General features: G+C 42.7%; 1 protein-coding gene across 5 annotated transcripts in view; it reads right to left on the bottom strand.

Moving 5' to 3' along the window:
• Positions 1-23,306, bottom strand: part of EIF1B (eukaryotic translation initiation factor 1B) — a 182,604-nt gene extending 159,298 nt beyond the window's left edge. For 3 of the 5 annotated variants that reach the window (XM_087894138.1, XM_060685979.2, XM_060685978.2), the window contains exons 1-2: positions 19,693-23,306; positions 17,115-17,278 (exon numbers count right to left, since the gene is read on the bottom strand). In XM_087894138.1, coding sequence (XP_087750264.1) covers positions 17,115-17,278; positions 19,693-19,723 — 195 coding nt within the window. In that variant the 5' untranslated portion in view covers positions 19,724-23,306. Of the gene's footprint in view, positions 1-7,647; positions 14,986-17,114; positions 17,279-19,221; positions 19,477-19,692 lie in introns of those variants that run through there. The other 2 variants (XM_060685976.2, XM_087894137.1) reach the window with 2 other exon arrangements.
• Between the last annotated feature and the right edge of the window lie 535 nt (positions 23,307-23,841).

Raw genomic sequence — 23,841 nt, 5'->3', positions numbered from 1 at the left:
TTTGTATGACAGCCAACATCTGTTTTGTTTGCATGTTCAAAATGGTTTTGTTTTGCCAATTTAATTTTCCTTGCTATTTCTGTTGTTGTGATTAGATTTATTTTATGTTTTATAAGATTTATTTTTTCTTTGATCATCTTACTGTGGGGTTCTTTTTGTAGTTCTGATTCGTGTTTTTTAAGTTGTGTTAATAAGTTTTCTCTTCTTTGTTGTTTGTCTTTATTTTTCTTTGCTTTGTAAGCGATTGTTATACCTCTTATGTAAGCTTTGGTTGTGTCCCACAGGTTTTGGAGTGATGTTTGGTCTTTCGTATTTATTTGGAAGAATACAGTCATTTCTTTCTCAATCATTTTCACATAGTCTTTATCTTTTATTATTTCCTTATCCACCATCCATCTCTTTTGTCTTCGATGTCCTTTACATGTTACTATTATTGGGCTGTGGTCTGCCCATGTGTTTGCCGCTATTTCAATTTCTTTTATATCTTTCCTAAGTTCTGTGGTCATCCAAGACATATCTATTCTAGACCATGATTGGTGTGAGCTAGAATAGAATGTGTATTGTTTCTTACTTTTATTCATCTCCCTCCATACATTCTGTAATTGAAGTTCCTGGGCCATGTCTTTGAATGTGTCTGGGAGTGTTTTTTTCCTAGTTTTATTCTTTTTACTACTCTGGTAGACCTTTCCCGTATCTGTGATTGCATTGTAATCTCCTATGATGCATATATTTTCGTATTCTAGATCTTTGATAATATTGTGTATTCTTTTAAAATATTTGTTTTGATTTCCATTTGGTGCATATATTGATACTAATAATATATTTTTTGATTCAAGTTTAATTTCTATCATCAGAATCCTTCCATCCTCGTCCATATATATTTGTTTTGCTTGTGTTTTTTAATGTATATTGTGATCCCCCTCTTTGTTTGTTCTACTAGTGAGATGTATAATGTTCCTAATCGTTTATTTTCTAATAATTTTTGATGTTGCTTTTTAATGTGAACTTCTTGCAAATTTATGATATCCATGTCTAATTTCTGTAGTTTTTTGAATGTATGTGTTCTTTTAGTTGGTATGTTTAATCCATTTATATTAATTGTGATCAATCTTAATTCCTGTTCCATTCTTCTTTCTTATCTGTTCGTTGTCCTAAGCCTTGTGTTTCTTGTTATGATTTGTGTTTTTTCCCTCGCTCCCTCTTTTGATAGTCTCTCTTTCCAGTCTTCTCCTTTCTTCTTGCTTTCTTTCCATTTCTTCTGTGGAATGTTCCTGGGTCTTGCTATCTGATTTTGATCTGGTTTCTTGTTCTTCTTCTAGTACAAAGTGCTGGTCAAAAAATTCCTGCGCTTTCTCTAAAGTATCGATTTTGTATTTCTTATTTTGCCAGGAAACCAGAATCCCTTCTGGCATCAACCAGCGAAACATTATTTTATATTTATTTAATTGTGTTGTTAAAAAATTATAGTTTTTCCTCTGTTCTCTTATCCTCCTCGGAATCTGTTTTAATGTTATTTCCTTTGTACAGAATTGATTCTTCTCTCATTATTTTATAGATCTCTTCTTTTACGGTTTTTCTTGCGAATCTGATGTGGACCTCCTTGGGTAACTTATGCCTAAAGGCGTAATTTGTGTGGACTCTGTAAATCTCGTCCATCTCTCTTCTGATCTCTTCTTTCTCTTTCTGAGTGGCTTCCACTAGGATTCCTGTCATCAATTCTCCTAAATCTTCCTCTTTACTTTCAGCTATATTTTGAAACCTAAAATAGAAAGAAGCTTTTTCCATCTCTAAGTATGTAATTGAGTTTTCTAGTTCTTTATTTAATATTGCTTGATTTTGCTCCATGCTGTCCATTTTCTTATCCATTTGTTCCATTTTTGCTTCCATGTTCTGAATCTGTTATTCATTTCTCACGATATTCTGTTGTATTTTCTCAATCTTATCGTCCATTTTTTAAATATTATCTTTTATTTCTCCTACATTTATTTTCAATTCTTCGTGATTCTTTCTGGTTTCTTCATGATTATTTACTATGGATTCTTGTGTTTTATTCATTCCTTCTTGTATCATGGCTAGGACTGATTGAATATGGAGGAGGCCTTTTCTTTCTCTGTAGTTAGCATTGTATCGATTGTTTTTTGTTGCACAGGTGAGGCTGTAAATGTTGTCTGGTTTGAGATTAATTTTTTGCTTGTCTTAATTATCGATGTTGGGCCTGTTGTATCTTTATTTTCTGTTTCACACTTTCCCAAATTCTCATACACTTATCTGTTTTAAGAGATCTTTTTATTTCTATTTCTATATTGATATTTGATTTGTTTAGTATGTATAGGTTAGGGTAAAAGTCAGTATGCGAGGTGTCCTGGTTGATCTATATTTAAATTGGTCTATAGTTTACTTTTCTATCATAGTCACTGTTCCCGAATAGTTTCTAATATGATTGTTCAAGATTCTGTACAATTCTTTTTAAATTTCCACTTTTCAATATCCTTATATGATGAGTGGAAAAATCAGTTAGGGAGGTGAGGGAAAAATCTAGTGTTTCAGCAATTCATTGGTTTGTTCTTACTGTTATTAACTATATTGCTAAATTAATACTTAATATCTAAAGTGCTAAAACAGATGGATATCAATAGTTGATCTAAATAATAAAATATATATCTAAACTCTAAACACGCTAGGATAATAGATATAATTAATCTAAAGTTCTGACTTCTAAACAATATCAATATACAGGGTCAGTAACTAAATATATAAATAGATATATTAATTATAATCAAAACTATATCAATGTAGTATATAGTAGTATATACTAGTACTATATACTAGTACTAGTATATATTATATACTATATAGGGGGGGTGGCAGTAGTTGTTAGAGAAAGTCTGAATCCTAGGGAGGTCACTGTCCCTCAGATAGGCGGGTGTGAGTCTCTTCTATTGAAGTGGGACCCTGGAGTTCAGTCGGGCTTGTTGGTCACATACCTATCTCCCAGCTATATTGCCACAGCCCTGCCCACACTGCTCGATGTCTTGTCTGAGGTGGCACTTTTTTTTTTTTTTTTTTAAATTTGATTTATATGCCGCCCTTCTCCGAAGACTCAGGGCGGCTTACAATGTGCTCAGCACTTGAATTCCCCAGCCTTTTAGTTGTGGGAGATTTTAATCTGCCTTCGATTGGTGAGTCATCTGAGACAGTCCGGGAGTTTATGGCCTCCATGGCAGCCATGGACCTGACTCAGCTTATTCAGGGCCCAACTCATAGGGGAGGACACACACTCAACCCGGTTTTTCTCTCTGGGTAGTGGATAAATGGTCATGGTAAGGGAGAACTTTCCATCTCTCCCCTGTCATGGACTGACCATTTCCTCCTTAGACTAGACTTTCAATCTGCCAACCCCTGCCGCTGGGAGACGGGACCCATAAAATGGTTCCGCCCTAGGCGCCTGATGGACCCAGAAAGGTTCTTATTTATTTATTTATTTATTTATTTATTTATTTATTTATTTATTATTAATTTATTAATCAAATTTCTATACCGTCCTACTCCCGAAGGACTCAGGGCGGTGAACAGCCAAGATAAAATACAGATAATACAAATATTAAAAAATCCCTTAAAATTATTAAATATTTCGGCCGAAACACAGATTAAAACACCCAATTTGTAAAATCACGAATTAAAAAATTTAAAAATTTAAAAGATGGGAGTTAGGCCAGGCCAGCTTGCTGAAATAGAAAAGTTTTGAGAGCACGGCGAAACGTGCGCAGGTCCGGGATCTTCCGTATCTCTGGGGGGAGCTCGTTCCAGATGGTAGGTGCCCCCACAGAGAAAGCTCTCCCCCTGGGGGCCGCCAGTCGACACTGTTTGGCCGATGGCACCCTGAGGAGCCCCTCTCTATGGGAACGTAGTGGTCGGTGAGAGGCTATTGGTAGCAGAAGGCGGTCTCGTAGATACCCCGGTCCGATGCCATGGAGCGCTCTAAAGGTGGTAACCAAAACCTTGAAGCGCACCCGGAAGACCACCGGGAGCCAGTGCAGCTCGCGCAGGAGGGGGGTCACATGGGAGCGCCACGTCGCTCCCATAACCACCCGTGCGGCCGCATTCTGGACCAGCTGGAGCCTCCGGGTGCTCAAGGGGAGCCCCATGTAGAGAGCATTGCAGTAGTCCAAGCGGGAAGTAACGAGAGCATGAGTGACCGTATTTAACGAGTCCCGATCCAGAAAGGGACGCAACTGGCGAATCAGGCGGACCTGATAAAAAGTCCCCCTGGCCACAGCCGTCATGTGCTCTTCTAAAGACAGCCGTGAGTCCAGGAGGACACCTAAGTTGCGAACCCTCTCCGTGGGGGCCAGTGACTCGCCCCCAATAGTCAGTGATAGCACCAACTGACTATATCGGGATGTCGGAAACCACAGCCACTCGGTCTTGGATGGGTTGAGCCTGAGTCTGTTTCTCCCCATCCAGATCCGCACGGCCTCCAGGCACCGGGACATCACTTCAAGGGCATCATTGGGGTGGTCCGGGGTGGAGATGTACAGCTGAGTATCATCAGCATACTGGTGGTACTTCACCCCGAAACCACGGATGATCTCACCCAGCGGCTTCACATAAATGTTGAACAGAAGGGGCGAGAGGACCGACCCTTGTGGCACCCCACATACAAGGGGCCTCGGGGTCGACCTCTGCCCCCCTGCCAACACAAACTGCGACCGGTCGGAGAGAAAGGAGGAGAACCACCGTAGGACGGTGCCCCCCACCCCTAACTCCTCTAGCCGGTGCAGCATGATACCATGGTCGATAGTATCAAAAGCCGCTGAGAGGTCTAATAGGACCAGGACAGAGGAACAACCCTTGTCCCGAGCCCTCCAGAGATCATCAACCAACGCGACCAATGCCGTTTCCGTGCTGTACCCAGGCCTGAAGCCCGACTGGAACGGATCCAGATACGCTTGGAACATTCCCCACCTCTCAATCCTGCGATTCAGCTGAGGTTCTGGTGGCATCCTGGGAACGGGTGGCTACCGACACCTTGGACAGAATCGCACCTTTACGGCCTCTAACCCGACGCAGATCCCGGATTGCTCCTTGGTTTTCCATGGAGCTCCGGGAAATGAAACGTCGGAAAAGACGCTTAGAGGAGAGTTGGATGTCCTCTCGATCTGAATCTGACCAAACACAGTTAAGAACCCATATTAGGTCTTATCTAGCGGCAATGGATGCGGCGAAACATCACTTCACCACCCTCATTGCATCTGCAGAAAACCGCCCAGCGGCCCTGTTTCGTGTGACCCGCTCCCTCCTCAATCAGGGAGCGAGGGAAGACCCTTTGCAGGGCAAAGCTGAGGATTTTGTACAGTTTCTGCATGATAAAATCGCTCAGATCCGGATCGGATTGGACTCTGACTGGGCAGAATCCAATCGGGAGACTAGGGTGGGTCTTGAGAATAATATCTGGATTGAGTTTGACCCTGTTTCTGTCAAGGAAGTGAACAGGATTGTGGGCAAACTTAGTTCTTCCACTTGCTTATTGGACCCTTGTCCCTCCTGGTTGGTTTCGGCTTCCAGAGAGGTGACTAGAGACTGGATCCAGGCAATTGTCAATGCTTCGTTGAGAGGGGAACTTCCCCGCCTCTCTTAAGGAGGCGGTGGTTCGACCTCTCCTCAAGAAGCCTTCCCTGGATCCAGACTCACTTAATAACTATCGTCCAGTCTCTAACCTTCGCTTCATCGCAAAGGTTGTTGAGACTGTAGTGGCTCAACAGCTCCCACAATTCCTGGAGGAAACGGAATACCTTAACCCGTACCAATCAGGCTTCCGACACGGTCACAGCACGGAAACGGCATTGGTCGCTCTGGTGAATGATCTCTGGCGGGCTCGGGACGGGGGTTGTTCCTCCATCCTGGTCCTACTTGACCTCTCAGCGGCTTTTGATACCATCGACCATGATATCCTACTGCAGCGACTTGTGGGGTTAGGGGTGGGAGGCACTGTCTTACGGTGGTTTTCCCCCTACCTCTCGGGTCGCTTTCAGTTTGTATGGGCGGGAGGGCAGAGATCCACCCCGAGGCCCCTTAATTGTGGGGTGCCTCAGGGGTCGGTTCTCTCCCTCCTGCTCTTTAACATCTGTATGAAGCCACTGGGTGAGATCATTCGTGGCTTTGGGGTGAGATATCATCAATATGCTGATGATACCCAATTATATATCTCCACCCCAGACCACCCCAGAGATGCCCTTTCCGTGATGTCCCGTTGCCTGGAGGAGGTACGGGCCTGGATGGACAGAAACAGACTCAAACTCAATCCCTCTAAGACTGAGTGGCTGTGGATGCCGGCATCTCGGGTTTCAGACGCTCCATCACTTTTGATAGATGGGGAAAAACTTGCACCCGTTGATAAGGCTCACAACTTGGGTGTCCTCCTGGATGCTTGGCTGTCCCTAGAAGACCATCTAATGGCCGTGACCAGGGGGGCCTTCGCACAGGTTCGCCTGGTGCGCCAGTTGCGCCCTTTCCTGGACCGAGATGACCTTCGCACAGTCACTCATGCCCTGGTTACTTCCCGCTTGGATTACTGCAATTCCCTCTACATGGGCCTGCCCCTGAGATGCACCCAGAGACTCCAGCTGATCCAGAATGCAGCTGCATGGTTGTTATGGGAGCCCCTCGTTACTCCCATATAACACCCCTCCTGCGTGAGCTGCACTGGTTACCAGTGGTTCTCTGGGTCCGCTTCAAGGTGCTAGTCCTCATCTATAAGGCCCTTCATGACTTAGGTCCGGGATATTTGCATGACCTTCTCCTGCCTGCCTCTCACTGTCCTGTTCACTCACATAGGGCCGCTCTCCTCAGGGTTCCGACGGCGAGCCAATGTCACTTGCTGTGTCCAGGGGTAGGGCATTCTCTGTGGGTGCTCCCACCCTCTGGAATGAATTACCTACTGAGCTCCGGACGGCTTCTGATCTCCGCTCCTTCTGTCAGTACTTGAAGACTTGGCTTTTCAAACAAATAGGCTGAGACTGATTCCGGGCTTTATTATTTACTACTAATTAATTATTTGGATTAAATTATGATTTTATTGTACTTGTTTCTTAACTTGTGTTCGCCGCCCTGAGTCCTTCGGGAGAATGGCAGCATACAAATACATGTAATAAATAAATAAATGTGTCAATATAAAAATATGTGAATCTATATAGTCATTCTAAGAAAGTTAAGCTAATAGGTGTAGTTAATATAAATTTCTAACTTTTAAACAATGTCCTTATTTGAAATCTATAATTAAATATATAAGAAAATATGGTAAATATAGTCAATAATATATCAGTCTCTCAGTATCTAAGTATCTAAGTAAATAAGTATAATACTCAATTAATTATTTATATTTGCCGCAGTAAAAAGTTATATCTCAAAGTTATATCTCAGATTTTAAATAGGGAGTAACAATCCAAACTTTCTCACTTGGTAATTTTTGGTAATCAATAAATGTCTCTGTTTAAATTAAGCAGTTGTACAGTGGGGCAAAAAAGTATTTGGTTAGCCACCAATTGTGCAAGTTCTCCCACTTAAAAAGATGAGAGAGGCCTGTAATTGACATCATAGGTAGACCTCAACTATGAGAGATAAAATGAGAAAACAAATTCATCAATCACATTGTCTGATTTGGAAAGAATTTATTTGCAAATTATGGTGGAAAATAAGTATTTGGTCAATATCAAAAGTTCATCTCAATACTTTGTTATATATCCTCTGTTGGCAATGACAGAGGTCAAATGTTTTCTGTAAGTCTTCACAAGGTTGGCACACACTGTTGCTGGTATGTTGGCCCATTCCTCCATGCAGATCTCCTCTAGAGCAGGGGCTGTTTTGGGGCTGTCACTGGGCAAAACGGACTTTCAACTCCCTCCAAAGATTTTCTACGGGGTTGAGATCTGGAGACTGGCTAGGACACTCCAGGACCTTGAAATGATTCTTACGAAGCCACTCCTTCGTTGCCCAGGCGGTGTGTTTGGGATCATTGTCATGCTGAAAGACCCAGCCACGTTTCATCTTCAATGCCCTTGCTGATGGAAGGAGGTTTGCACTCAAAATCTCACAATACATAGCCCCATTCATTCTTTCCTGTACACGGATCAGCCGTCCTGGTCCCTTTGCAGAGAAACAGCCCCAAAGCATGATGTTGCCACCCCCATGCTTCACAGTAGGTACGGTGTTCTTTGGATGCAACTCAGCATTCTCTCTCCTCCAAATACGACGAGTTGTGTTTCTACCAAACAGTTTTTTTTTTTTGCACCAAATAATTTCAATTGTATTTTTCTTAAAAGACTGCTTATTTTCACAAACAGAAAAAAAGTACATACTTTACATTTCAGTGATAGTAAGCACACATACAATGCAATCCTGTTCATACTTAATTCATACTTAATTCATTCTGATAGCAATAGGGTTTAAGATTAGTTAGGTATGCATAGGGTTAGGGTTAGGGTTTGGAGTTCGATAGAAGTAGCTCCCAGATAAAGTTTTGTAATAAATGCATGTGGGATTTGTTTGGATTTTATTTATTTTTTTTATAGAAACTTTATTGAGATTTTTTACAGAACAAAAAGGAAAAAAAAAAAAACCAAACAAACAAACAATCATTCAAACAATAACGTAGAACACATAAATATAATAAACATTTTCAATTTGTATCGGATATGCAGTGTTTTAACTATTTACATAAATGATACTTGTTGATATTTTGACTCACTTTTAACCAATATTTAACACACCTTTGATCTTTCTTCCATTTTATCATGCAACCACTTGTACCACCTTTCCCACACCATATAGTATACAAACAGTTCTACTTTGGTTTCATTTGACCATATGACATTCTCCCAATCCTCTTCTGGATCATCCAAATGCTCTCTAGCAAACTTCAGACGGGCCCGGACATGTACTGGCTTAAGCAGGGGGACACGACTGGCACTGCAGGATCTGAGTCCCTGGCGGCGTAGTGTGTTACTGATGGTAGCCTTTGTTACGCTGGTCCCAGCTCTGTGAAAGTCATTCACTAGGTCCTCCCGTGTGGTTCTGGGATTTTTGCTCACCGTTCTTGTGATCATTTTGATCCCACGGGGTGAGATCTTGCATGGAGCCCCAGATTGAGGGAGATTATCAGTGGTCTTGTATGTCTTCCATTTTCTAATTATTGCTCCTACAGTTGATTTCTTCACACCAAGCTGCTTGCCTATTGCAGATTCAGTCTTCCCAGCCTGGTGCAGGTCTATAATTTTGTTTCTGGTATCCTTCGACAGCTCTTTGGTCTTCACCATAGTGGAGTTTGGAGTGTGACTGTTTGAGGTTGTGGACAGGTATCTTTTATACTGATAACAAGTTCGAACAGGTGCCATTAATACAGGTGATGAGTGGAGGACAGAGGAGCCTCTTAAAGAAGTTGTTACAGGTGTGTGAGAGCCAGAAATCTTGCTTGTTTGTAGGTGACCAAATACTTATTTTCCACCATAATTTGCAAATACAATCTTTCCAAATCAGACAATGTGATTGTCTGGATTTGTTTTCTCATTTTGTCTCTCATAGTTGAGGTCTACCTCTGACGTCAAGTACAAGCCTCTCTCATCTTTTTAAGTGGGAGAACTTGCACAATTGGTGGCTGACTAAATACTTTTTTGCTCCATTGTATTTTATACTGCGTTGATTGATGCTCGTTCTCTTTCCGCTTTGCAATCCTTCTTCACTCTTGCATCATCTATCTTCCTGTATCTGACAGTTTATTTTCAAAGTCTCTGTTCTTAATTGTTTTAGATGTCCCAATATCCAAAAGTCAAAGTATCCACAAATTTGTAATCCACTCCAATTCGTTAGTTTACAAAGCTGTTATCTGTGGGTCTCTGTGTATTAACACCCACTCTTCAGTCTCCGTTACAAATTAATCCTCCGTTTCCTCTCTCCAATATTTTTCTTTCTCAGTCAATTAGGATTTGTTTAAGATTTTAGAATTTAGATCTCTCTCAAGTCCAGCTTCTGGCTACAAGTAACAAATATTATTAAAATAGTTGCAATAGTCCTAAGTACTGTAGTTTCCGTTGCCGCTTAATTTCGTCGTCCTCGCCCCTTCTTGGCTCTCTGCGATCTCTGTGATCTCCTATTTTTCCAGTTTCTCTCTCATTGCTCACCGCTCTGGACCCAGTCGCTTCTTCTACGCAATCTGTGTATTTTATATTTCTTGGTTCTTTTACCAGTACGCCTTCTGAAGCCTCTCCATTTCCACCGTTCTCCTGTTTCTGCGCTGTCACTGTCAATCCAAATTGATTTCCGCTCCTCTCGCTGTTTCTTCGCCGCTTGCCTAGCTGTCATTTCGCCGCTAGTTTGGAGTCTCACTTTCTCCGCTCACTTTTCACTTTTCCCACACTATAGCTGTACCTTTTCAAATCTTTTGTTCTCTCATTCGATCCTTTACCAATGTGTTCTCTTACTTCAATTTTCACTTCCCACTCTTCGGTTTATCAGCATTTCAGGCCAGCCAAAATGGCTGGTTTTTTCCTGATTGGAATTAAGAGGTTCTCTTGAACCTTCGGAGAGATTGCTTTGCTCTCCGAGGTCCTTGAAGATTCCTCTTTTTTCTATTGATCTCTTCAAGATAAATAGTGCCTAAATCGGCTTCCTAATCAAGAATATTGGAACTTCAAGAACGGAGCCCCCTTCTTTTCGTTCCAGACACGTTGACGTCACTGCCAGAAATCCTCCCCCCCCCCCATGTCTCTCTGTGTGCATCTCTCTCTCACTCTTCTCTGTCTCTGCGTTTCTTCTCTCTCGCTCATAAAGCCATAGCTGGGCCAAGCCAGCAAGCTTTCCTTGGGGCACTTCGCTACTCCTTTTATTTCTTCTTTTTGGAAATCTGGGCTGGTAAGGAACTATCATCAGCCGCGGCGGAGGCTTCCCTTTCGGCAACTGTCCTTCCCCCCTCCTTCTCCTCTCGCGGCCCCCTGGCCAGCTGTGGGTGCACAAATGCAGGGAGACCCTCCTTAAACAAGTGCCAAAGCACAGCAAAGGCGTGTGCAGGGCAGCTGGCCACTCAAGGAGGGTCTTAACGGGATGCAACAGATGTGGCTTCTCTCCTGCACTAAGGCTCTGGCCATCGCCTTGCCATGTCATCCCCTTGGCAACTCTTCGGCCGAGCGCAGAGGGTACAAGTTCCAGCCCAAAGTGGCAGGAAGCGAAGGCTGCCTTATGCGCAAATGTGGCACGAAGGAAGGTACAGGGCCACTTCACTCCTGCACTAAGGCTCTGGCAACCCTCCTCCTCCTCTCGTGACCCCATGGCCGGCCATGGCAGGGCCGGGAGGGTACACACGTAAGGGGAGACCCTCTTTAAGTAAGCAGCCGGCTGCCCCCCGCTTGCTGGCTTGGCTCAGCCGCAGCTTTCCGAGAGAGAGAGAGAGAGACACTCACACACACAGATACAGAGAGAGGGGGAGAGAGAGGGGGAGAGAGATACAAAGGGGGAGAGAGACACAGAGAGAGGGGGGAGGGGGAGACAGGGGAAGATAGGGAGGGGGACACAGAGAGAGGCACAGCGATACAGAGAGATGCAGAAAGAGATGGGGAGAGAGGGGAGAGTGGGAGAGAGAGGGAGAGGGGCAGAGATACGGGGGGGAGAAACATAGAGAGAAAGAACAGTTTTGTGGCTGGGTAGGCATGGGTAGGGGTCATGTGACTGGGTGGGAGTGAGTGACATCGAGTTCGCCACACCCACCCAGATTTTGTAGTGGTTTTTTTTTTCCTGTGGGAAATGGGTCCAAATGGCTCTTTGAGTGTTTAAGATTGCAAACCCCTGCTCTAGCTCAAGGGTCAGGGTAGGCTCCCCAGGAGAAGACTTGCTTGATGCCTGGGACAAAAAGAGGCACTTGCCTGTCGAGCTGGGCATGACAAAGAAAAAAAAAAAGGTTGTGTAAGAAGTGGGCTTTGCTCAGGGATGAAGCTGGAAAACCAATCTGGCTAAATAAAGATACTTAAAAGAAAAGGGAAATATATAAATAGAAATGTTGGGGTTTTTATTTTTTGTTTGTTTCTCTCTTCCTCTCTGTCTTCCATGCAACCATGTGGTATGTTTGTTAAGATTTGTGCCTTCCCCAATTTAACTGAGATTTATGGTGGGAATGACCAGTGTGCATAAACCTGAGAGTTCTGTTTTCCTCTCTTTTTCTCCTTGTTTTTGTGTATGTGTGTATGTCAAAGTCTCTATGTGCCCTTGAAGTAATTGTAATAGAAAAATATCTCCAATCCAAAAGTCAAAAATTTTAAATTGCTACAAAAAATATTAAAAGCACTGAAAGAAAATGCCTTCACCCAGTTTAGTCTGGCCAGCTAAACAGGGTGAAGAACACCAAGTTCAATTTTCTTTCCTCTCTGTACTTTTAAGAAAAGCCCAAGTTTAAGAGGGAATGTTTTAAGTTCACTTACAGGAAAAAAAATTCATTCTTACATTTACTGTGTGTTTAACCAACCCTTGGAAATGGACAGCCTGTAGTTATTTAAAGGAAAACTATGGCTGTGAAGAATTTTGGTACTTATGCTTGCTTGAAACCTGACTGGAAACTCACAGAAAGTGATATCTAACATTTGAAAATAATAGGCATAGAAAATTGGATACTGTAAATTTCTTTCCAGAACTTTTGCCCTGGCTGCTAGACCTTCATGGTTGAAAGCTCTCCTTTTGGGAGCCATTAAAGGAATCCTTTTCTGTTGCCTCTATCAATGCCTTCCCCTTTGCACCAGAAAAATTAAAAGCACCCATCAAGTCTCCCTGATCAGCTCCAGGGTGATGGGATTAAGACCCCTCAGGATATGATACGATTAGCTTCATTACCTCATCACCCAGCAAGGTTCAACCAAGCCTGGGATTCAAGGCAACCTAAAAATGTTACCCCTGCATGGCCCCATGGGAGTCTGACAACCAATCAGAATACATTTCTTACACAGGAACAGGAAACTCCAAGGCAGGGCCCAAGAGAGGGGATAAATCTCTTGCTCTCTTTCAGCCACGTGCTCAATTGCATAGGACCTCAAACCATGTGGTTCTGTCCACCATTAAACCATCTTTCCAAACAGCTTCTATGTTTCCGGTGTCTTTCTCCCCACTTGAAGCTGAAATCAGATGGATATTTCTTCCAATACTTACAACTATAATTGAATCTGCAATTATGATTTTAATGATTAAACAGGTCATCATTTGACTACACCCAATTTTATGAGTTTTTTTTGTAGTGATTATTAAGCGAATGTGGCACCTATAAAGCAAATGCATGTTAGTTAAGCAAACACCTCAGTCATTAAGTCAACCCATTCTTCATTATGGGGATTTTTTGTAGTTTTCAACAAAAACAAACACTGCAATAAACTGCAGTGACAAGACCATAACATGCTGCAAATCAATGTAAATGTGGGATGATTGTCAAGTGCCCAAAATATGGTCACATGACCACAGGGATACAGGTGAGCAGTGACTGCCATAATTTTGAATATGGGAGGCCTGAACCAGATTAAAGTGCAAATGATTTATATTTAAGAAAATAAGACAAAGTATAGGTATTACATTTTAAAACTAAATAATAATAATAATTTAGTCAATAACAACCAAAGTTTTGATCTCCTGATTTAAGAGGAAATTCTGCACAAGTTTACTGTCTCAGCTTATAATAGCAAAGATTGCCTGGTACTCTTGTGGAGCAATTTGAGTAGAAGCACCATTATCTTTTGCAATATTTCTAAGCATAAGTGTTAGAGATCTTAATCATTTCCAAATGTGGCAATTTTAGGAGACTCAATGAAATCAATTTTATCACCATTTCTGCTCAAAAGAGTTTTCAAAAATCAATTGGAAGTCAATTGTTTCTTTAAAAAATTAGCATCTTTTACTAGCTGAAATAAAAAATATTATATTGGCATAACACAATTTCAGAACTATCATAGCACTTTAAGAATATCTCAGGCCCTGGGCCTTCGGCTGATGCTATGCAATGCCAGGTCCGTGGTAAATAAAGCCCCCCTCATTTGTGATCTTGTTCAGGAGGGGGGAGCGGACCTGGTGGGTATTACGGAGACCTGGTTGGGCCAGGAGGGGGGAGTCCCTCTGGTAGAGATGTGCCCACCCGGTTTCCGGGCATTTCATCAGCCAAGGTCACAGGGAAGGGGCGGGGGGGGTGGCAGTTATCATTAAAGAGGGTCTTAGTCCGAGGGAGGCCACTGTTCCTCAGACGGCCGGATGTGAGTCCCTCCTTGTGAAGTGGGGTCATGGGGTGCAGATGGGCCTGCTGGTTACGTACCTGGCTCCCTGCCACGTGGCAGCGGCCTTGCCTGAGCTACTCAACGTTATAGCCGCGGTGGCGATTGATACCCCTAGACTTATGGTCATGGGGGACTTCAACCTGCCATCCGTCGGTGAGGCGTCTGAGGTGGCTCAGGACTTCATGGCTTCCATGACGGCCATGGACCTGACCCAATTAGTTCATGGCCCTACTCACACGGGGGAAACACGCTGGACCTGGTTTTTGTCTCTGGTCAGTGGCTGAGTGGTCTCGAGATAGGGGATATAGCGATCGAGCCCTTGTCATAGTCAGATCACTCCCTCCTTCGCTTTGACCTTCGAACCGCCACACCCCGCCACAGGGAGGCGGAACCGATGAGGTGGTTCCGCCCCAGGCGCCTGATGGACCCGGATAGGTTCCAGACGGAGCTTGGGCCATTTCCTGAGGCTCTGGCACATGGCTCAACTGAAGACCTAGTGGCTGCCTGGGATAGGGCGGCCGCTGGAGCTTTGGACCGGGTCGTGCCTTTGCGGCCTCTGACCCGGCGTCGATCTCACCTGGCTTCCTGGTTCACCGAGGAGCTGAGGGAGATGAAACGCCGGAAAAGACGCCTGGAGAGCAGTTGGAGGGCCAGCCGTTCTGAATCTGACCGAACACTGGTAAGGTCTCATATTAAGACCTACCTGGTGGCAATAAAAGCGGCAAAGTGTAACTATTTTTCTGCTCTTATTGCGTCATCAGATAATCGCCTGGCCGCCCTGTTTAGGGTGACCCGCTCCCTGCTCCACCAGGAAGCGCAGGAGGACCCCTTGGAGGGTAGAGCCGAGGACTTTGTACAATATCTGTATGACAAAATCGCTCAGATTCGGGAAAATTTGGACTCTGCTGGGTAGGTTCGGGAGGGAGGATGGAGGCAAGTCTTGAGAATATTACCTGGGAAGAGTTTGATTCTGTGACTCCGGAAAACGTGGACAAGATACTGGGCAGACTGAGCGCGGCCACATGTTTATTGGACCCGTGTCCCTCCTGGCTGGTGCTGGCCTCTCGGGAGGTTACACGAGGTTGGCTCCAGGGGATTATAAATGCTTCCTTGAGAGAGGGTGTCTTCCCTGCCGCCTTGAAGGAGGCGGTGGTGAGGCCTCTCCTCAAGAAGCCTTTCCTGGACCCAGCAGTGTTGGCTAATTACCGTCCAGTCTCCAACCTTCACTTCGTTGCGAAGGTTGTTGAGAGTGTGGTAGCGCGACAGCTTCCTCAGTACTTGGATGAATCGGCTTATCTAGATCTGTTCCAGTCGGGCTTCAGGCCTGGATACAGCACGGAAATGGCATTGGTCGCATTGGTAGATGATCTCTGGAGGGCCCGGGACAGGGGTTGCTCCTCTATCCTGGTCCTATTAGACCTCTCAGCAGCTTTTGATACCATCGACCATAGTATCATGCTGCACCGGTTGGAAGAGTTAGGGGTGGGGGGCACCGTGTTGCGGTGGTTCTCCTCCTTTCTCTCTGATCGGTCACAGTCTGTGTTGACAGGGGGGCAGAGGTCGACCCCGAGGCCCCTTGTATGTGGGGTGCCACAGGGGTCGGTTCTCTCACCCCTTCTGTTCAACATTTATGTGAAGCCGCTGGGTGAGATCATCCGTGGTTTCGGGGTGAAGTATCATCACCCCGGACCACCCCGGACCACCCCAATGATGCCCTTAAAGTGATGTCCCAGTGCCTGGAGGCTGTACAGATCTGGATGGGGAGGAACAGGCTCAGGCTCAACCTATCCAAGACTGAGTGGCTGTGGTTTCCAACGTCCCGATATAGTCAATTGGTGCCATCACTGACTATTGGGGATGAGTCATTGCCCCCCACGGAGAGGGTTCGCAACTTAGGCGTCCTCTTGGACTCACGGCTGTCTTTAGAAGAACACTTGACGGCTGTGGCCGGGAGGTCTTTTTATCAGGTTCGCCTGATTCGCCAGTTGCGTCCCTTTCTGGATCGGGACTCGTTAAATACTGTCACTCATGCCCTCGTCACTTCACACCTGGACTACTGTAATGCTCTCTACATGGGGCTCCCCTTGAGGACTACCCGGAGGCTCCAGCTGGTCCAGAATGCGGCCGTGCAGGTAGTAATGGGAGCAGCATGGCGCTCCCATGTGGCTCCCCTCCTGCGCGAGCTGCACTGGCTCCCTGTGGTCTTCCGGGTGCGCTTCAAGGTCTTAGTTACCACCTTTAGAGCGCTCCATGGCTTAGGACCGGGGTACTTACGAGACCGCCTTCTGCCACCAATAGCCTCTCACCGCCCAGTGCGCTCCCATAGAGAGGGGCTTCTTAGGGTGCCATCAGCCAAACAATGTCGACTGGCGGCCCCCAGGGGGAGAGCCTTTTCTGTGAGGGCACCCACCATTTGGAACGAGCTCCCCCCAGAGATAAAGAAGATTCCGGATCTGCGCACTTTCCGCCGTGCCCTCAAAACATTCCTGTTTCAGCAGGCCGGCCTGGCCTAACTTTCCCTTTATATTGCTTTTTGATTTTATTTTAAACTGGGATGTCTTGAATTATCTAGGACCAGAGTGTTTAGTATATTTTAATTGGTTTTTTATTAACATTTGTATTAAATGTATTTTTATCGTTCGCTGTTCACCACCCTGAGTCCCTTAGGAATAGGGCGGTATATAAATTTAATAAATAAATAAATAAATAAATAAATAAATAAATAAATAAATAAATCTATATAAATGAATGTATACATATAAAAATGTATGTGTATTCAGTTTGGACATTCTTAGCTCAAACATTTCAAAATCCAAGAAACATCAAGTCTACCTTTTTGAATGCTTTCACCAGTTTCTTTTTGTCATAGTCATCAGCAATTCCCTGAACAGTCGTTAATGTTTTTCTGCCGTTCCGTTGCTGAATCCTTATATGGATGTAGTCTTCAGTCCCTGCTGGGAGTAAGTTGTCACCCTTAGTTGCATCAGCAAAGGGGTCTGAAAAGGGGAAATTCATGTAATGAAAATGAATCTTTCATTGAATATGTTTTCTAAATAAAGATATACAGTATGTCAGTACCCTAAAATTCTCTTTAACATTTTCTATCTAAATGGAGATCTAATTGTACCTCAACAAGGATTTTGATGGAGTTTGAATTATTTAGAAGTCGTCTGTATTTGTGGTACATTTTAGTAGTTGGTACTCCATGGTATGGTAAGATTTTTTGCAGAAGTTCTGCTCATTTCCCAGAGATGCTTCTTAAATACAAGAATAGTTCAGAAGTGAAAATTGCTTTGCAGTATTTATAATCTGTGTAATATTTGATATCAGAAGTAAGTTGGAGATTGGAAATTTCCTGGGATGTGGCAATTAATTGGCTGCTTGGAAGCTGTTTCTCTACTTTGATTTGATTGTACAACAAGGCTCAGTCCTAGGACTTGGTTTGTTCAATGTGTTTGTAAGAGATAAAACAGGATTGCTAGGTAAGAGTTGTCTTTTTGCTGATGACACAAATGTTTGTAATAAAAGTGATGCTCCTGCAGGTATTTGTAAGATAGAAAATGATTTGGTATTGCTGGGAAATTGATAAAAAATGTGGAAACTACAATTCAATGTTTCTCAATATAAGATCATGATTCACTTGGAGAAAAAGAATCCTCTGGCAGAGTATGGTATTGTGGATACAGTGTTGAACAGAATAACAGAAGAAAAGGATTTAGGTATGTTCAGAACAGTAAACAGGCAGCTGTAATGGCAAACAAAATTCTGGGGTACATCACTAGAAGGATCACTACCAGGAAAAAGAAGGTCCTAATCGTGCTACATAGGGCTTTAGTCATACCCCGTTTGGAAGAGTATTCGGTTCTGGAAACCTCATTTTAAAAAAAGTTATTGATAAGACTGAGTCCAGAGACAGGCAACAAAAATGATGCAAGGTCTGAGGGACAAACGTATCGATAGAGACTAGAGGAACTGAATATGCACAGCATGGTGGACAGAAAGGAAAGTGGGGGGGACATGATTGAAACAATTAACTACATTAACGATGCAAATAAGGTTCTAGAAGGCAGTATTTTCAATATTAAGCAAAAATCAAGATCACAGAGGCATCGCTTCAATTTGACAGAAGAGAAATTCAAAAGTAATGTTGGAAAGTATTACTTCACAAAAAGAATAGTGGAAGCTTGGAACCAATTTCCAGTGGAGGTAGTGAATCAATCATCAGTAACTAAGTTTAAACATGCTTGGGATAAACACATATCCACCATCCAACAAATATTTAAAAAGTAAAATAAATAAATGAAAACAAAACCCAAAAAACTCAAAGAGCAGACTTGATGGACCACTAGGTCTTTTTCTGCCATCCATCTTTTGTTTCTATTATATAGAATATAATAGAATTTCAATCCATAATATTTATTTTCTATTAAAAAATTATGATACTGTAATTCAAGAGAGAATGGATAAGAAGAGACTGCCACCCTAGAAGGAAATCAAACCAAGTTTTTCAAATTTTCTACAGGTAGAAAATAATTGACAAATTAAGTTGTAAAAATGACATAAGAAGACCTAGAAATTAAATCAGAAATGCTTACAATAGAAAAAAGAGTGATATGCAGCATGATAGAATTATAGACTGTAAAAATGCAAACAAGATCTGGCAACCAAGTTTGTAAGTCAAATAGATTTCAATAAGGCTAAACAAAGCCATTTTAAAAATGTAGACATCAGATTTTAGCCATGTATAGGGTACAATTATTGTTTCAACTAAGAGTATAATTTGTTGGGGCAAATACACACATTTAAGAAAAAGTAAGTGGCATTCATTGATTTATTTCAATCTATCATTAAAACTTAACATCAAAAGAATATTCAAAAAGATTACTTAAATTCTTAATTAACGTTTTAATTAACAGATAAGCAGAAGTATTTCAGTCACCTAGCATTTGCAATCGGGGAAGATCGGTAAAAGCTTGGCCGTCCTCCCCCTAAGGCAGGAAAGATGTGGGAGGAGAAGGCATTCTCATTATACTTCTCTATTTCTCAACTAACACATTTTGGAGACTAGCGATCTACGCTTAACATTAAATTTGCAGGGCTACAAAAGAAGCGTTGTTCCTTATTTTCAATCCCGTGCCCGAGTCAAGAATTGGATGATTAAATACTGGTTTATCGTGCTAAACCAGCGGTGACTAATGTGGGAAAGGAGGAGGAGGAAGAGACCAATCTAATAGCAGCCCACTGTGACAGCAGACAGGAAGCGGAGAAAGGGGCGGAAAACGTAAATAGGATTGGGGGAGGAAGAAACGAAGGGGAGAAAAGCCCAATTCTTCTGCGAAGAAATACCGCAGCCGGTGCCGATACGGCCTCTGTCACTGAACCAAGAGACAGAAGGAGCCCCGTTTCTTACCGAAGGATTGCAGGTTCTGGATAGTGGACATGCGCTTCTGTGGCTGGGCGCTGCTCGGGGGGAAAAGGCCGCGGCTGGGTTTGTCCGGGACTTTCTCAAAGTTCAGCAGTGGGGGGAAAGTAAAGAAAAATGCAAACAAACAGCGAAACCTGGAGGGCAGAGAAGACCCGGCTAGGGGTGGGGGGGATGGGGAATGCGGTGGCGTCTCCAACAGCAACAGCGACGGTAGCTCACAAAATGGCCGATGCTTCTTTCAGCTCTCGTTTTCCTTAGGTAGCGCACGTGATGGTAATAGGCTTCCCATAGAATCTTGGGAAATGGTGTCCTGGTAAAGAAACTCAAAGCCAACTTTGGACAAAGAACTACAACTTGCGAAAGCGCGACAGATTTTCGAAGCACAATCACCTATTACTCGGAAACTATATTATGCTTGCTTAATTTAGGTTTAGCATCAGTTTGAATATTGTTTGTAGTTTTGCATGTTGAATAAAAATGTGGTTTATTCAGTTGTGGCTAAAGCAAAATTAGTTTTTTTCATATCTAAAAATGCAACCAAAACCAGCACAAAATGAATGTCAAAGGGGTAATGTAGGTAAATGCGGATCCAGCTGGATGATCACTGAAGGGCCCTCTTTATTCATAGTATTGTAAGAAAGGAAATGTGCTTGTTTGAGGGAAGCCAATTATCTCCAGTTGAAAGGCAGAGAATTCCTTTGAAGTAGAAACATTCACAAGAGGGGCCCCTCAGTTGCCAGAGATAGAGATATTTGTTTGAAGGTTAAAACAGATCAAAGGATGACCACATGTAATATCAACAAGAGATAATTTGAATCTATGCTTCAGTAATTGGCAAAAAGAATTATGACTGTTGGCAAAGAAAAATGTAAAACTTAGTAATTGGGAAGTGTCAATTAAATATGACAAATGTATATGATCACATAAACTGCTGAGTTAACAGAATCCTTTGTCTTAGAAGGGTATAAAAACCATTGTAACTGATTTCTGTCTTTGTTCAATGCTTCATGTACAAGCTTTGAACCTATTGCGCAATATACAATGTCTCTGGCTAACCCTGAAAAGTTGTGTTGGTCTTATTAATCCACAACAGGGGAGTAGAGATGTTGGCAGAGTATACAAAGGTAGTCCTCGAGTTGTGAACATGATTAAAACCAGAATTTTGGTTGCTAAGCAAGGCGGTTGTTAAACAAGCCATGCCCAATTTTTCACTCTTTTTGCCATGATTGTTAAATGAACATTGAAACTCTAAGAAGAAACCCAAATAAAATATTAACCATAAGAAAAAGCTTTAGAAATATTAGTCATAAGGAAAAGCCTCAGAAAAGCCAAAAAAGACCAAGACTCTAATAAAAAACTGCCCACATTCCAGCCAGACACCTAAAGAAAAACGTAATAAGCTAAGTTCAGACAGATGCAGGCGCTTAAACTTATTGAACAAAGCCAACTATCTAGATAGTTCCATTCATAAGCAAGCAAATACTGATGGCCGAAGTCCATTCAAGATAGGATATTTCAAAACCCCTTGCATCAGTTTTGACAGCTAGCAAAAGCAGAGTGATAGGATTAAAACAAGTAGCCCCTCACCCAAAAAAATCTAACACAGGACATAGCCATCAGCCACAATAAGAATTACCCAACACCAGATTCCAGCGGCTCCGTAGGACGTTGAGGACGCTCCCTGGGTGAGCGCTAGCCCCGTGACTTTGTTAGCCGCTAGAACAGCAAAAAATCAGCTGTCTAGCGGCGAAGAACCTTCCCCCCCGGGAGAAGAGGGGGAAGTGAGCAGCCAGGTGCAGGGTAGAGCTCCATAAGAGCCCTAGAATTAATTCTGGGGCTCGAAAAGTGCGAGCTCCCCAAGAACCTGGGAAAAGCTCCAAAGCCGGGACGCCTCTGCCAGAAGGCAGAGCAAAACGCCACGTCCGCTCCTGCTTTTAATTGATACAAAGAGAAAATTGAAGCAGGCAGAACAAAAACAGGAGACTACATAATTGCAAGTACTTACACTTTAATTCCTTTGAACATCGTTTCTTTTCGAGCCTATATGAGCGGAGCTGGAGTGGAAAGGGAGGGGAAGATGGCGCTGGCTCGTTAAGACAAAGAGACGAAAGTGAAACTTAAGAAGAAAGTTGTTACAGGCTTGTTAACTCATTAATGCCTACCAGTTAACAACTCCGCTTAAAAAATTTTTGGATTTAATCCTATATCCTGGACTTTGGGAATTAAAATTTAAAGATCTTAAAGATTTTCTGATTTTTTCTCGCTGGCTATAAGAACTGTTCCTGAGACTGTGTAATTTTAAAATGGCTTCAAAGCAGACAAAATTGGTGTTGCCTAAAGCAGCGAGTGCGGGAAGTTCCCCAGCTCAAACTAGTAGGTTGCAAACCTTCTTGCCTCCGGCAGATACACAAGCTCAATTACAACCACAGCTACAACCACAAGCACAAATGTTAACACTTGAGATGTTTCAGGCAGCCATGAAAGAAATCAAAGAAGGTTTTAAAGAGGACATTGCATTTGCATTTAAAGGAGTCTCAGATCAAATGGAAGAAATGAAGGACATAATTAAGACAAGAAATCAACATATAAGGGAAGATATAGTCTTTGCACTCCAGGGACTGGCAAAACATGTTAGTTATGTAGAAGATAGAATTGATGAGGTTGCTCAAGCTAATGAGATTTTAGATGGTAAAGTTGAGGAATCACAAATTAAGATTGACAAAACAGAAGCTGAAATGTTGTTGACACAATATAAGATGATGGAATTTGCCGTGAGAATAAGAGGCTTGAAAGAAAATCCGAAGGAAAATCTGAAAGAGATCTTTGAAGATGCTCTGGCACAATTTATAGGAGTGTCCAGAGGTGAACTCGAATGGCAAATGGATCGGATCTATCGTGTTAATTCATGGGTAGCTAGACAAAGGAAATTACCAAGAGATGTTGTGATTTATTTTGTTACTAGAAGGATTAGAAATGAGATTTTACAAGCTGCCTACAAAAATAAGTTGCAAGTGGCAGGACAAGAAGTTGCAGTATTTAAAGAAATACCACCCAAAATGCTGAAATCCAAGAAAGAGTATGCTTTTCTGGCAGATGAGCTGAGGAACCGACAGGTACAATACAGATGGGAAGTCCCAGTCGGATTATCAGTGGATTATGCAGGAGAGCGATATCGCCTTAATACAATTTACAAAGCAAGAGATTTTTATAGTAATATATTAAAGGCTGGACAACCACCAGTGCCAGGAGGCAAAAAAGCAAGAGAGGCGACAGAGGGAAGAAAAGAGGATCTGCAGAAGCAATCGGAAGGCGGAGCTATGAGTATCCAGGAGGAAGTACTGCAACTTTCAAGTGCTGTCCAAGCATGGGATATAGTTGAAAAACAAGAAGAAGGCAAAGATCAAAGACAAACCAGAGCAGCTACTAAACGTAAAGTTGAAGAGTTAAAAAAGTTACAAGAGCAGGCTTTATCACAAGAAGTGAATACTGGTGTAGAAGCTGTGGGAGGGGCGAGACCTAAAAGAAAATTCCAAGAGGATTATCAAGCGGTTCTCGCCAAGCTTCGAGATTCTGAGGATGGCTTCTAGGTTTTTAACCTGGAATGTTAACGGTTTAAACTCACCACAAAAAAGGAAGAAAATATTTCACCATTTGAGACAATTTAAAAATGAAATAATATGCCTGCAGGAAACACATATAAGGACAACTGACCAAAAATATTTAATAAATACAAAATTGGGAACACATTTTGCTGCATCAGCCCCGGAAAAAAAGAATGGAATAGTGATTTACTTGAAAAGAGATTTGATGGCTAAATTAGTTGAGGCAGATCAACAAGGAAGATTTCTGGCAATTGATATAATGATAGAAGGAAAGAAAACACTCTTATTGGGGATATATGCTCCCAATCAACAGCAAGAGAAATTTTATAAGTTGATACATACAAAATTATTACATTGGGATTATAATTCATGTATACTGATGGGAGATTGGAACGGAGTGTTAGACCCTAGTATTGATAAGAAAAGAATAGTACAATCTACTAAATTGCGATCTAGACTGCCTTAGACTTTTTTTGATATGATGGAGGATATGGAATTAAGAGACATCTGGCGTGAAAGGAATTATAGAGAA

This window comes from Pantherophis guttatus, chromosome 4 (assembly GCF_059756535.1).
Source record: "Pantherophis guttatus breed Tessera chromosome 4, ASM5975653v1, whole genome shotgun sequence".
In the NCBI taxonomy this organism is placed as follows: Eukaryota; Metazoa; Chordata; class Lepidosauria; order Squamata; family Colubridae; genus Pantherophis; species Pantherophis guttatus.
The sequence above is the reverse complement of the archived record's forward strand: the minus strand, read 5'-3'. Positions and strand labels throughout refer to the sequence as shown.